This window comes from Papaver somniferum, chromosome 2 (assembly GCF_003573695.1).
Source record: "Papaver somniferum cultivar HN1 chromosome 2, ASM357369v1, whole genome shotgun sequence".
Lineage (NCBI taxonomy): Eukaryota > Viridiplantae > Streptophyta > Magnoliopsida > Ranunculales > Papaveraceae > Papaver > Papaver somniferum.
Window position 1 is genome coordinate 108,107,036 of NC_039359.1, and position 15,407 is coordinate 108,122,442.

The 15,407-nt window shown below is 38.4% G+C and overlaps 1 protein-coding gene across 1 annotated transcript; it reads left to right on the plus strand.

The window, feature by feature from the left end:
• Positions 1 to 287: 287 nt before the first annotated feature.
• LOC113348735 (ATPase family AAA domain-containing protein At1g05910-like) lies at positions 288 to 7,486 on the plus strand. Its single transcript, XM_026592588.1, has 11 exons — positions 288 to 410; positions 586 to 856; positions 1,598 to 1,699; positions 2,489 to 4,318; positions 4,408 to 4,596; positions 4,720 to 4,862; positions 5,400 to 5,645; positions 5,831 to 6,017; positions 6,182 to 6,247; positions 6,336 to 6,585; positions 6,699 to 7,486. The coding sequence occupies exons 2-11, from the start codon at positions 638 to 640 to the stop codon at positions 7,214 to 7,216; spliced, it is 3,750 nt and encodes a 1,249-aa protein (XP_026448373.1). The 5' UTR covers positions 288 to 410; positions 586 to 637; the 3' UTR covers positions 7,217 to 7,486.
• Positions 7,487 to 15,407: the final 7,921 nt, after the last annotated feature.

Consider the following 15,407-nt stretch of genomic DNA (forward strand, 5'->3'; position numbering starts at 1 on the left):
ATGAGCCACACAGTTCAAATAAAGATGTATCGACATATAAAAATGAGTCACACAGTTCAAGTATAAGTATGTTGATTTGATGGTAAATTTTCATTGCCTCAGCCCATGTTGTATATTTGAAATAGGTTGACCTCCATGCTTCTCTTCTCGTCTCACAGTACAATCCATAGTATTTCTTTCTTTCTCGTTCTGGATTTTCTTTCTTACTGTTTTTCTGATTTTTTGTGTTCCCTCGGGCCCAAACATAAAAAGGCACGTGCCTCAACCCACTCTCGTTATACAAACAACAAGAGCATCGACTCTCTCTCATTCTCTATTTCTATTTCTACTCCAACAAAACCACCAGCAGCCAAAGAGTTCCTCACTTCTCCCTCTGTTTTTCTCTCTGCTTCTCTCAATGGAAGCCTAAGGTTTGTTTCCTTCTCGATTAACTTTTTACATTCACGATTCCCTTTCGTTAATCTCTCTAAACTCATCAATTTCATCGTTATTTTTCAATTAGGGTTTCACATTACTCTCTATCTCCATCAGAAAATGATAATAAAAGTGATTAATCCGCATGATAATCATTTTCTGTTTTCGTAGGACAAAGAAGAAGATGATAATAAGGTTTTGATTAAGTTTATTAATAAAAGAAATGGAATCAAACGAAGGGATTAGAGCTGCTCCTGCTCCTGTAAGAGTAAGTGATAGGATAAGAAAAGCACCTAAAGCGTATGTGAATAGGTCTCTTATTTATTATTCTCCACATACTCTGAATCGTCGTCATAAGAAGAGTAAAAGTAAGACTAGAACTGCTGCTTCTCAAATTGCTAAAATGTTGAGGCCTGGTGCTGAGAGAAATCGTCTAACTAATGTAAGTTTCTTACTCTTCTTCGTATTTCTTTGTTTTTTTCTACTTAATTTTCATGCGGGTAACCTATTCAATTGATTAGTTTTTAATTAACCTAGTTTGGCTTGTGACTTGTGATTTTGGTGAATTTGTCTTCCATTTTGGGCAGTCATGGATGTTCTTTTGTAGCTATGGCAAAAGTCTATTTCATTATCAATATCACTAAGAATTTTAGCTTGAATTAGAGAAAAAGAAATGAAAAAGACAGATTCCAGTTTTTTAGTTGGTCTTGATATTTTAGGTGTGCATGTCAGTTGTATATGAAACGAGTATTCAGATTCCTTTAAAATGGAAATTTTGGTTATAGGCACACATAATACTGCTGGGACTGTATTGTCAGCTTTATGTAACCGACAAGTTGACAAGCTAATTTGTTTAGTTAACAAAATGGAACCCGTGGCTGTTTGGTTGGTTAAGTAAAATGTGGGATTAAAATATTTTTGTCGCTATTTTGAACTTTTAAGAATGTTATATAGCTTGGCTTGTGAGGTGAATCTTTTTGTTCTATTTTCTTTTTACAAAATATAGTAGAGTAGTGGTTTCGGCTTTCAAGGATGTGAAAAGATGGGTTTGGATTTTATTGAGCAATTTCAGATAGTGCCACATTTGGTTCTGAATTTATTTGGCATGTATATGCTTATTGTAAATGGAAGTTTCCTTGTCACTGACATATTATCATTCCCCCTTTCTTGCTTTTGTTTACAGTCAGTTGGGACAAACCTTCGACGTTCTACCAGGAAGAGGAAGCGTTCAGGACAACTTCGAGGTTACCAAACAGATAGTTCTGCATCAGATGATGACCTAATGGTGAAACTTTATGCTCTCACAAGTGTGGAATGATTATCTAGGTTGATTATTAGGCGAGTCCTGATCCTTGGGAAATTGAATTTGAGCACCCATAGTGGATGATAAGTATAGATAAGTCAAAATTTTTGGAATCAGGAAATAATAATGAATATTATGAATTGGTTGGGGGTTAGCCAGTTAAGGAGTCATTCACTAGTTCAGTAAATAATAGATGGATTGTCGTTGGGTGTTTAAATAATTTTTGCTTCATTTATAACTTCCATCCCCTTATGCAGGATATAGTTTCTGTAGATTATATTTTAAATGCGTGAACCTTTTTATATAAATTCTTGGCTTGTTTTCATCCCTTAATTAGTGATGGTGTATGCCATTGTTTTCCATTTTTAGCTTCTTTCATATGGGAATAAACTGTTCATGCATGAGCTTCTTTGGTAGGTTCTATGTTTGTGGATTACATTGATGCTTTAATATAAAAAGGTTTTTTAATACTGTTTTTTTCAAACTTTTCTTAATTTTTCTGTCTCATATGAAGGCATAAACAAAGGTCACAGACCAGTATACTAGATTAGATCTGGGAATTCTTTCTCTTATTATCAGGATTTGTATAATCCTTTTCCCACTAGTCTATTAGGATTTGGGAATTCTGTTATTACAGTGTTATAAAATCCAGATTAGAGTAGGATCTCAATAAAATAGTCACAAGTTAATTTTCTGTATATGTCAAAGCTAATTGATTAACGCCAACCACAACATTGCATTATGGGAATAACTTGCTTGAATTATATGCAGAGGCCAGCCGAGTTTCGTACGAGAAAAAGGGTTTCAAGGATAGCTAGTCAAGACGAGTTGTCACCCTCTCCGAGACGTAAAAAGGTGTCTGATGACAAAGGCGTTCCTCGACGTGAAGGATTACGACCTCGACGTTCCAAAATGATGTCAAAACAACAACAGCCTTATGAAGAATTTGAAGATGGCCAGGATACTTCAGAAGAGCGGGTTGGTCAAGATGAAACAGAAAATGGCAATGATGTAGAGGATGTTGGTGATGGGGAGGAGGAGGGGGAGGAGGAAGATGTCGATGATGAAGAGGGTGAAGAAGAAGATGAAGAAGAGGAGGAGGAGGAGGAGGAGGAGGAAGAACAGGATGGGAGAAGGCGATATGATCTTCGCAATCGTGCAGAAGTTCGAAGGTTGTCCCCAGAGAAGGAAGGCAAACAAAGACAACGATCTCCTCGAAGAGTATTACATCAAGGAATGAGTACCAAGAGTAACAAGGATGTTAGAAGGGGTGGAAATCGAGTTCATAAACGCAATCGCGTAACCAGGGCCGAGGATTCAGATGACTCTCTTCTTGTAGATGAGCTTGATCAAGGACCTGCGATTCCGTGGCCACGTGGCGGAAATAGAAGTGGTGCACCATGGCTTTTAGGAGGGGGGCTAGATATGCATGGGGCAACATCCTGGGGGTTAAATGTGGCTGCTTCTGGTTGGGGTCATCAGAGTGATGCCTTTGCTTCATTGACTTCTGGAGTGCAAACTGCTGGACCAAGTTCAAAAGGAGGAGCAGATATTCAACCTTTACAAGTTGATGAAAGTGTAAGCTTTGATGACATAGGTGGCCTTTCAGAATACATCGACTCTTTGAAAGAAATGGTGTTTTTCCCCTTGCTCTATCCGGATTTTTTTGCAAGTTACCACATCACACCTCCAAGAGGTGTTCTGCTGTGTGGCCCTCCTGGAACTGGAAAGACTCTGATTGCACGAGCGTTAGCCTCTGCCGCTTCAAAGGCTGGTCAGAAAGTGAGTTTCTACATGCGCAAGGGAGCTGATGTACTTAGCAAATGGGTCGGCGAGGCTGAGAGACAGCTTAAACTACTTTTCGAAGAAGCACAGAGGAATCAACCGTCTATTATCTTCTTTGATGAGATAGATGGCCTTGCTCCAGTTAGATCGAGCAAGCAAGAGCAGATCCACAATTCCATTGTATCAACTTTGCTCGCGTTAATGGATGGTCTTGATTCTCGTGGGCAAGTTGTTTTGATTGGAGCTACTAATAGGATTGACGCCATTGATGGAGCCCTACGTCGGCCTGGTCGGTTTGATCGGGAGTTCAACTTTTCTTTGCCTGGCCTTGAGGCACGTGCTGAAATATTAGACATTCACACACGCAAATGGGAGCAACCCCCTTCAAAGGAGCTAAAAACGGAACTTGCAGCTAGTTGTGTAGGTTATTGTGGTGCTGATTTGAAAGCCCTTTGCACAGAAGCTGCTATTCAGGCTTTTCGTGAAAAATATCCTCAAGTTTACACCAGCGATGACAAGTTTTTGATTGATGTTGATTCAATTAAGGTTGAAAAATACCACTTCCTGCAGGCTATGTCAACAATTACTCCTGCTGCCCATAGAGGCTCTGTTGTACAGTCAAGGCCCTTGTCATTAGTAGTTGCACCGTGCTTACAGAGGCATCTCCAGAAAGTTATGGGTCATATATCTGAAGCTTTTCCTACCCTTGCAGCATCATCAGATACGATCAAGTTTTCTGTATTTTCATATGGTTCTGCAGTTCCTCTTGTGTATAGGCCTCGTGTTTTGATGTGTGGCGATGAAGGCGTAGGCCTGGTAATGATCTCAGAAACACTTTGATGTGTAGAATTGCTGGTGATAGTGAGAACACTATCTAAATTTACTCACTGCTTTTAGTTTTACAGGACCATATCGGGCCTGCTGTTTTGCATGAACTGGAGAAGTTCCCTGTTCATTCTTTAGGGCTTCCTTCTCTTCTCTCTGACCCCAGTGCAAAAACACCGGAAGAAGCACTTGTGCATATATTTGGTGAAGCAAGGAGAACCCCACCCTCTATTTTGTATTTACCTCAATTCCAGCTTTGGTGGGAAACTGTGAGTATTTGCTTAACTTATTTTGACTTCTTCTAGCTTATGCTTACATCGGGTGTGTAAGACGATAATTGTGTACTTAGTTAAGTTGGTTGTGTTCTAAAGTTTCCTATGGCTAAAATTCAGGCACATGGTCAGCTTAAAGCAGTCCTGTTGTCTCTTTTAGAAGAGTTGCCAAGCGATTTCCCAATACTATTATTGGGGACATCATCAGTTCCACTCAATCAACTGGACGAAGAAGCTTCATCAGTTTTTGCTCCTCGTAATGTGTATGTTATACTACTCGTGCCTTCGGTAGTGTGATTTGTGTGTTAGCATATTTGAGTGTCATCTTAGACTATTTATACATCTCTAATTTCTGAATGACTACAACCAAAAGAGCCATCCATCCATGCTTTTGGGGTCATTTCCTGTTAGCAACAGATGTTTGTTCTAGAGTTCAATTGAACAGTTGCATATATGCTCTTTTTCTAGAAAACCTGGTTGCTACAATTGCTGCTCTATAGTTTATTCCAACTTGTATGTGAAATCTTTTCTGAAACTATTAGCAAGCTGTCGAGGTTTGCTGATGACGTATACTCTTAGTCCCTACGAAATGAGATAACTGTATCCTTGAAAGTCATAAGATGGAGCTGTCATAGGATTAGATGATGAAAATAGCGGAAAGCTTGATTATGTAGTTACAGTTTCCACTAGCCATTTCTTCCTTGTTTCTTTGGATTAAGTACGTTATACTTTCTTTATTGGTTTTTGTAAAACAGAGTAGTGCTGTTTGATTCATTTCTCAGATTACTTTACCTTCACAGTTATCAACTGGAGAAACCAACATCCGAAGACAGATCTTTGTTCTTTGATCGGTTGGTTGAAGCTGTCATCTCTATCTTGTCTGAAGGGACCACTAGCAAATCCGAAGAGCTAAAATCGCTTCCTGAACTTCCCAAGGTACCGAAGGCCCCAAGTGGTCCAAAAGCCTCGGAGCTCAAAGCCCAAGCAGAAGCGGAGCAGCATGCCCTTCGCCGTCTGCGAATGTGTCTTCGAGATGTTTGCAATCGGTGGGTAAATATCTATTAACATCTTTATCTGTTCTCTAGATCTTGTTCAGAGTTCACGTCTTAAATATGCTTGCTTAAGAAACCTCTGAAAGTCATTGCTGGCAGAATATGTTAATATCCCGATCCTTCCATATTATGGTGCGATAATGAGAAATTTTAGTTATGCCTGCTCTTATTTGGTGCAGGATTCTATATGATAAACGCTTCAGTGCTTTTCACTATCCTGTCCTGGAGGAGGAGGCACCAAATTATCGGACCATAGTTCAAAATCCCATGGACGTGGCTACTCTGCTGCAGCGTGTAGACTGCGGGCAGTATATCACGTGTTCAGCATTTGCGGTTGATGTTGAACTGATTTTGACAAATGCAAAGGTGCTGATATTTAAGTCTAGATATGTTTTTCTGATTGATTACTTCTGAGTTAATTATGTTTATTTTCTACATGATGAACCTTTTTCTTTGAAAAATAATAAATTTTGTGCACGACTAGTTACAAATCTGCTCGAGTACTAAAAGTGCTTTTAAGCGGTTTTTAGGCTTACAATGGCGAAGATTACACTGGAGCTAGAATCGTTAGTAGAGCATACGAGCTTCGTGATGCAGTAAGTGGTTTCTTCACTTGTTTTAGCTATAATACACAGTTTTATAGTGTTATATATCTCAGTTCTTCTTGTTAATACCTTCTGCTAGGTACAAGGCATGCTGTCACAGATGGACCCAGCATTGATCAAGTTCTGTGATAAGATTGCCTCCCAAGGGGGCCCAATGAGTGTGCCAGATGACGCTGGAGGCCTGGCTTTTCCACTTGCGCCCGTTGTGCAACCGACAAGTGTTACTAGAGTTAGTGCTCGACTCCGTAATGTCCAACCGGAAGTGAATCTGACTCAAAGCTACGAAGCATTAAGGCGCTCAAAGAAGAGTCTTGATACTGAACAAGCGGGTACATATGTTTTCTATTTCTTTCTTCTGTTCGAACTTTATCAATCTGATTAATGGTTTGAGTTAAACTGATACCGTCCCGAAACTGTAATGTCCAACTCTTTCTCTCTACAGGTGGCATCAGCGATCATCATCAAGGTTCAGTAGTGGTTGAAGACAAATTTAGGCATGCAGAATTGGGCTTGTCATCATCATCAAGGCCAGAACCATCATTGGCATCCCTAGAACACCTCCAGGCAAATGGTACCACCACTACCTTGGAACCGGTAACTCAAGGGACTAAGGGCAATTCTCCTTCCGCTGCCACTGCCACTGTGGCTGCCTGTGATGAGCAGTTGGAAGAAGTTTGTGGGAACGAGTCTCCTCCTCCCGCTGCAGGAAACCAGTGCCAGGAAGATGCTATCATGTCAGATAGAGAGGAGATCTCTACCAGCGGTAATGACAAAATCGACTCTGTGAAGCTGCAAATGGTGAAGCTCACTGAAGGCTACGGTGTTCCGCAGCTTGAAAGGCTTTACACACGTATGGTGAAAGCCGTGCTCGAAACCAAAAAGAACAAAGCAAAAGATCATGATAAGATTTCAGCTTTTGAGTTTCTCTCGAAGTTTGCTGGAAACCATGCAAATTTCTGATTCTTGAAAATAACACCCCTGTTCCCGTTATGTTCTCCAACATGATTACTTCTTTTTGAAGTATAGAAGTTGTGGTTGGAATGCGAGTCTCTCTAGTGTGAATTAGATTATGTTAGAAAATGAACTATGATAAAGCCTGTAGCGTTGTTAGTAATTTTCTCCTTGTTTTCCATTTCTTTCTTGCTAACCCAATTGGTAGGTTCTCATTGTTTTCTGTAAATTAATTTCAATGAAAAATTGTTGCATTGCAACATTTTATTTGTTTAAAAATGCATTAAAAATTGCCCTATTTGTTTAAAAATGCATTAAAAATTCCTGGCTAAATTGGGGCCTATGTATTTTTCATCCACCCATAAAGAATGATAAGGGGTATCTAAGTTTGATGAAACTACCATTTTACCTTATATTAAATATTAATATTACTAATTTGTCCCCATTAAATCCTAATCATAAAATTAAAAACTAAAATCAAAATCATAAAAGTAAAATCACTAAAATTTAAAAACTAAAATCAAAATCAAAATCATAAAATTAAAAACTAAAATTAAAATCAAATTCATTTCCATCTCCACTTCAACTGATTCTTCATCTTTTCTTCTCAACTCAATCCTATAAACTAGGTTTTAGTAACATAAAATTGCTCAAAAATTGAAAATTTTGAAATCAAATTTTTCCTGGTTTATCAGAATCGGTTAACGTTAATGTATATGTGATTCGATTGCAAATAGAAACGGTTTATGTTCATGCCCACAAAGACCGATTGTCCTTGATATGTTTTCTGGTTCGAGAAATTTGAACCAGAATCGGATTACATTAGCACTTATAAAACACAGATTGTTGATGTATAATGTTAAAATCGGATTTTATATGTGTGTCGAGTAAACCGATAGTTGTTCTCAATTTTTCTGTACCTTTTTTTTTGTTAGAATCAGATTACATGAGCATTCTTATAAACTGATTCCTGTTGTGCAATGTCAGGTATCTGTTTTTACATATGTATCGTGTAAATCGATTCTGGTTAACCCATTTTTTTTCTTCAGTTAATACTCGATCATAAAATGAGTATGAAATCATACTCGATTTCATTTCGATTAAAAATGAAAATGAAAATAGTTCTATATGCTTTTAACCAATTTGAAAATGAGTATAACTTTATACTCGAATTGGAAACGAGTGTAACTTTATACTCGAATTGAAAACGAGTACAACTTCTTAAACGATTTGAAACTGAGTATGAAGTCATACTCATTCTTAACTCGGGTATAAAATGAATTTTAATTTTATTTGATGTTTAAAAACACATAATTCACAGATAAAAAAGAAATTTTTTACGCACAATCGGTTTATGTTCATGCCCATATAAACCGATCCTGGATAATCGGTTGATTTTCATGTCCATATAAACCGATTTTGGGTAGAAGCAAGTTTCAGAAAATCTCTGTATGTTTTTGAGGTTACAATCGGTTGATACCAATGGCAACATATACCGATTCTGAGTTGGTGTTCTTCAAAAAATTTCAAAATTTCAAAATTTTTCATGTTCAGATGATTCATTAACACAACTTAATTTCACATCTAACACGATATTTTACCACTAATCACCCAAATTAACATTAATTAATCAGGGATAAATTAACCATTAAAAAATAGTTGGTTAAGGGGCTTTTCATTTTACTTCAAAATGTTTTTTTTTTGTAACGTAGTGATACGCCTAAATTATGCCCGTATTAATTATCAAATTTGCCTCCTTCACTTTTTCCTCGACTTTTTTCTTTAGTGGGATGGGTTTATGGAACATGAGTAAAAGTATAAGGAGAAAAAACGGTGCGGTGTAATGGTGTGTAATTATAACATTTCAAGTAACACTGGAAAGTGTCTCAAAAAGTAAACAAGCAGGGCTTACATTATGTACATCAATGTTGCATGCAAGCTACTAGGTGTAAGTTCTAGAAGAACGAAATGCAGATTTAACTAAAAGCATCGCCTTGTTGCATGGCATGCATTTTGGTCAATACGCGTGCTGCAGCTGATTCCCTTGCTTCACGTGGATCTGGTTTCACATGACCACCTTCTGAACACTCGAAGTCCAACCCTTGCACTACTACTCTAGCATGAAATCCTTCTCCTCCTGAACAGACAAGCTTATGAGAGACTTGCACATCACTAGATTACGAACTGGAAATGAAAGAATACCAAGCTTACCATTTGAGAGCAATAAATTGTATGTTGGTAAAGTCCAGTTATTTTGCCTGCATATAGTATCCAAATCCTGCAACAACAAGAAACAAAATGCAATACTACATCGGTAAGCATGAAGATTAGTTATCCAACTGTTGCAGTAGCAGTAGTCGGCAAACGAGCATTAGGTATTGCTTTACACAAACAACCAACGAACAAGTAAAGAGAAAACAGCTGCCCATAGTGTATTTCAGTAACAACGTTCTTATGGATGAGCATGCAACTTACCTTGCATGCATTTGGTAGATTTAGAACTGCCTCTGATAATTTCTTGCTCTTCATATCCTGAGGTAGGTTTAATGTCCCAAAGTGTTGGTCGCTTTCTGTACTATTCTGCAAGGAGGCTCTAGTGATTGCAGTGGTACAAGCATTTAGAATGTTTTCAATCTTTTCTGTGAAATCACCATCTTCTACAAAGAGAAAATATATTAAATTAAAGCATAAAAGTTTAGTTAACACTTGATTTATGTATCAGGAATATTAATCCTTGGCCGAGATGGCGTCATGTTATATAATGAGACACATAATGCGTACTTGTATTTCTATAATGAAAAATACTAAATTAACGTGTTGCATGCCTTACATGTTCATCAATATAACATGAAAAACTAAACTAGATGACAACAAGGACGAAAATATTACCATTTGGCATTGTTCGCAGATATCTTTCACAAATAGCTATGTGATCCTGCAGGTCTCGTTGAAGACCAGACTACAAAAACAAAGAAAGTCATTCAAACACATATGAAATCAAGAAGAATATGTTTGGTACAAGATGCAAGAGCAAGGCTGGGCTAATTAACATTAACCATTCCAGATATCCCTCCATTAAGAATGGCATATAAATTGTGCATTCATAATCATCAACATGTAACATTAGAGACTTAGAGTGCATAATGAAAGAAAACTAGCAAGCCAGGGAAACTTGCTGCAATTTTAATGATTATAATCTTTCATTGCTTTCATCTTTATCAGTGACATCCACTAGTGGAGAACTGGAGGTATACCACGGTGGGCCAAGAACACTCATATTTTTTCGTAATTAGCCGATTTCGAGTTTCATTCTATATTCATCATCTAAGGAATAACAACTTGTTAGAAAACAAAAGTTTGGTATGCTATAAATAAGACAAGTACATACCAGTTCATTGCATCTTGTGTGAAGCATTTTCAAAATAACCTGCAACATTTCACGCATTTTTGAAGGTAAAATTCTTGGTTTCTTTTGAAGATTCTGCGTAATAAACTCATAAGCTTGTTCTCTGGGATTTTCTTCTTCACCAGAATTGCCCATATTTAAATTAATATTTTCGCGAGGAACTTCTGCACTTGTGGTTCTTCCACAGATTGCTGCCTCTTTCGCAGAATCAACCCTGTCCACCTAGCAACAATATTAGAAGAAATTATAACCGTAGATGACTAACACATAACTGAACTTAGCTCTAAAACGAGCAAAAATAGAAATTCTTCAGATCTAGGACTACGATTACTCATCAACATTTATGACCCTTCATACAAAGCAGCTATTGATCGTTATATCCATGAAAACAAATGTACCTGAACTAAAGGTACCTCGTATATGCCAACTCATGAGATCAGCCGCGGATTCGATCATGAAATCGGAGTAATACATTTATCTATTACCATATCGATCATGAAATAGGAGTAATGAGATAAGATAGATTATCTTCTAGGAATTCAGTGGTGAATGTCACGGTAGAATTTAATCTCTTGCGTATAGTCAGTGAATCAGCGAGTGTTGCCGATATCCTGAAGACGTTATTACTCCCAATCTTACGGAGAACCGCCTGGGTCTATACACGGTCTCTCTACATAGTCAGGGAACAGTGAGTGTCACCGACATCCTGAAGGCGTTATTGCTCTCAATCTTACGGAGAACCGCCCAATCGTTCTTCTATGTAGAGGGAGGTCTCTCTCATGTAGTCAGGGAACAATGAGTGTCACCGACATCCTGAAGGCGTTGTTGCTCTCAATCTTACGGAGAACCGCCCAATTATGTTATTCTACATAGAGGGCATGATGAAATGCGAGGTATCGAACGCTCAGCTAGTGGAGGCCTTCCGAAATGCATATTCATCATGGCTTCGTAAAATATGAATCGTCACATGCCTGAAAGCCGTGTCAGAAACATGTATCATGATTTTACGATTTTGTCCTTTGTTGAAAATCCACCATCTACATTAAGTCCCCTGCATAGTGAGGGACAGCCATGTTCCGCAATAAGCATTAAATGGTGATTTTCAGTTGATGAGAGATCAGTGGTTAAACTCAGTCTACAAAGGTAGTTTCAGAATCCTCAACTTACTCCAATGGTGTCATGTACGAGCAAACGTGCGAGTGAGGACTCTGATAGTTGATTGAGTGCGATTCCGTGAGTACGGAGAGGTGAAGCATCGCTGATTTGGTCGGTGGGAAGTCCAGTTTTGGTCGATTTAGGATTTACGGGCCCGAGTCCAAAAAAGGAAATCCATGTTTTATTAGGTTTTGGAAATAAATTTGATATAAAAGGGAAGAGACTCTATTTTTTTTTAATTTTCCAAACTTGACCGACCAGCTCTCCATCATCCTCACGTCTGAGCAACAAAAGGAGAAAAATTTGCCACGACGGGAAAAGCAGTCGCCGGCGTTCGACGACCGTCCGTCCGGCAACGACCAGGTGCGTTTTTTTTTTTTGTTTTTTTGTGTGTTTGGTGTTTTTATGAATTTTCCATGAGTTGTTGAAAACAAAATTCCATGTGTGCATGTATGCGTAGGTTTTATGAAATTTTGTTGCTTTTGAAAATACGTATGGACGTTCGTTCAATAATTTAAGAAACGAGCAAAAATCCCTAATATGAAAGAGACACATATATTATTGGATAGACATGGTCTAGTTGCAGTAGAGAAAATTTTGTTTATGAGGGTTCATGAAAACCCAAATTTATTTTTAAAGCATGAACTTTCACAAATATATTTAGGAACGTAGGTTCGTTCGTAGTAGAAGCAGTAAATAACAATCCTTAGAGTTTAAAGGAATTTTAAAAGACCTGTAGTTCATGATAAAATTATGTGTGAACTTTCAAAACTTTGTTTGGAACATGTAGACTTTTACAAAAATAGTAAAGACCCTCGTTTTATAGACGAATGCTCGTATGAGAAAAAAGTTTTTTTTATATAAGTTACGTGAGTTATTAACTCACGATTTTTTTTTTAAATTACGTGGCCTGTTCACGTTTTGTTTAAAAACAAAAATCTAAATTTGATTTATGTAAGATTGCTGAAAGCAAACAGTATTTGGTGAGTTCGTTAACTCATAGTGTACGCATGAATTTGGTGATTTTATGGTGTGTGTACACGTAAAAATCAGCGAATGTTCATATGGAAAGTTATATAGATCATTCATGGTTTCATGTAAAGTCAGGTGTTTTACTTTAAATTTTGCTCATCCTTGCAGGTTTGAAGAAGCGAGCAAGTTTTTAAAGCTTTACGTTGTTATCACTAAGTTCGTGAAATCGTAAATAGGTAAGAGTTGAGGATTACCATTTTTGTAGAAGATGATGCGAGGATCATGATTATTCCTTCACTTTAATTCCGCTGATGAAATTTATGCGTGTATGTCACAACAACTTTGTAGAAATGACTGATCACCAGGACAGCGTTTCTGAAGATGCTTCTAGGGAAGAGTCTTCCAGAGAGGACGATTCCAGAAAGGATTCTTCTGGAGAGGATGTTTCTAGAGAGGATTCTTCAGGAGAGGATGCTTCTGCTGATGTATCTTCCAGAAATGATGATTCTAGGGATTCTAGGAGAAAGCAGGATAAAACCAAGAACCTCCCAAATGATAATGACGAGGTCTTCGTGTTTCAGTACAAACCCGATAGGCGTCCTCCATGTTCCGCATTCCGGTTGCTCATAAATCCCAGAAGCACTACTCAGAACAAGCTGGTAACTCCTCAGGAAATAGTTAGGTTTTGTTTGAGTGGGAAGCACTATTTGGGTTCTCACATGGAACTCAAACTTTCTCGAAAACCCCTGGCGCATTTCTCCGGATGGGCACGTCATATGTTGGGCAATGGTCATGCAAGAACTATACTGGATCGTGCACAAGTGACACGAGCTATTCAAGCAACTGGGGATTTAGTGATCAATCACGACATACCAGGTATGGTGGCTCTGCTTGCTCGTTGGTGCATTCCTACTCACACATTCATATGCAGATGGGGAGAATACACTGTCACCTTGGAGGATGTAGTCACTTTATTGCATCTCCCAATTACTGGTAATTTCCCTGAAGAGATCTCAACGGAGGAAAATGCAATATCTGGTGTTCTGGAATCCAAAATGCAAGAGCTTAATGAGTCGCCTATAGTTTGCTATGCTCGATGGCTGAAACACTGGTGGCCGAGAGACGTGATTCTTGAAGAACCTGATACGTTGAATATCGCTGCGCTCCTATGTTTGTGTCTCTCCCGAGACATACTTGAAGACAGTGGACATTTATTGAAGCCGTTTGTGATCACTTTTGCTATAAAAATGGCTAAAGGTGAGAAACTTCCCATTGGTAGTTTTTTTCTGGGTTCACTGTTTGCTAATTTGGATTCTTTAGTCATGGATTCCAGCGTCTCCAATGGTTTCATGAAAATTGAGACATATGCTAATACCGCGTTCCTCCAAGCCTTAATGTGGTAGCACCTTGAGAAATATACTCCAACTCCTCGTAGCCTCTTGCAAGGACCCAAGGTGGATACCCGTCATATCATCCTTGAAAAAGATAATGCTAGGATTATGCGCTGGTCTACAAAGCGACCACGGAAAAATACATGTCTTGTTAGTATTTTAGACACTGAATCTGAGTTCAATCTTCGTCCATGGACGATAGTTCCTCCTTTATTCTCGCAATTGATCACTTTCAATATTACTAAAGAGATCATCACTTTGAAGTCTGGCAATGAGTTGAATGTCGGGGAGAAATATTTAATGCTGAGTTGCACTTCTGGTTACATAGTGTCAGTGATGCAAGGAGAATTCCAGGTGGAAGAATACAATATTGACAGAGCAGCTCGACAAATGGGTCTCGACCAGTGCGCTCCAGGTCATCGAATGAGTAAACCATCGGTTGAGTATTTGAAGGCTCATTTAGATAACACACATGTGGAAGGGAACAATTATGTGTCTTCTTTTACCGACCGGGATGTCTATGTAACTCCAGGTTATGCAGAGTTCTGGAACCAGCAACTCGAACGCTTATATAATTTTGCAGTGGATGACAAATCTCCGACACGAGTGTTCCCTTCTGCTGAAATACTCTTGGATCGCCCGCGGTTGAAACCTCTTTCCAGTGGTGATAAAAGGAAAACATCTCCAGAATCTTCACAGGTAGATATTCTCTCATACTTTTTGTAAAAGCATGATAGTTGTACCTTTGATTGTTTCGATCAACTCATTGTAGGGCAGTCGTGCTGTGAGACCTCGAATTTATGTGGACTTCTCTGAATGGCAAGACAGTCCCCAGGGTGGATAAAGAAGGAGTAGGATGAATTATAGAATGATAGCAAATAATACGCAGTCTCCACCCGCTTCTTTGGTAAGTTGTTAACACTTCTGTTGCGATTTTCTCATCCATGAAATTTAGGATTCCAAAAGAATGCCATTAATTTGTTTCAGAGTTTTGCACCATCGGTTATTGACGGTCTTCATCTTTCCTCCCTACGAACAATTCAGGAATCCAACATCGATGAAGAGGTTGATGTGAGTATCTTTTCATGTAAGTGATTTCGGCATTTCTTCAAATGAAATGATGATGATTATTGTTGTCGGTGAATCCAAGAGGAAATCATTGTAGATAAGCAGCATGTTGATGAAGCACACTCTTCTTTGTGACATGAGATTATGGAGGATTCCCGAAATCCCGAACCAAATGAAGATAGTGGAGTTGCCAATGATTTAGAGACTC

Bases quoted from the DNA above. Each gene is read 5' to 3' on its own strand.
- LOC113348735 (XM_026592588.1), top strand. From the start codon at position 638: ATGGAATCAAACGAAGGGATTAGAGCTGCTCCTGCTCCTGTAAGAGTA. The intron at 4,597-4,719 runs GTGAGTATTTGC...GCTAAAATTCAG, and splicing joins TCCAGCTTTGGTGGGAAACT to GCACATGGTCAGCTTAAAGC. The intron at 5,646-5,830 runs GTGGGTAAATAT...TATTTGGTGCAG, and splicing joins CTTCGAGATGTTTGCAATCG to GATTCTATATGATAAACGCT.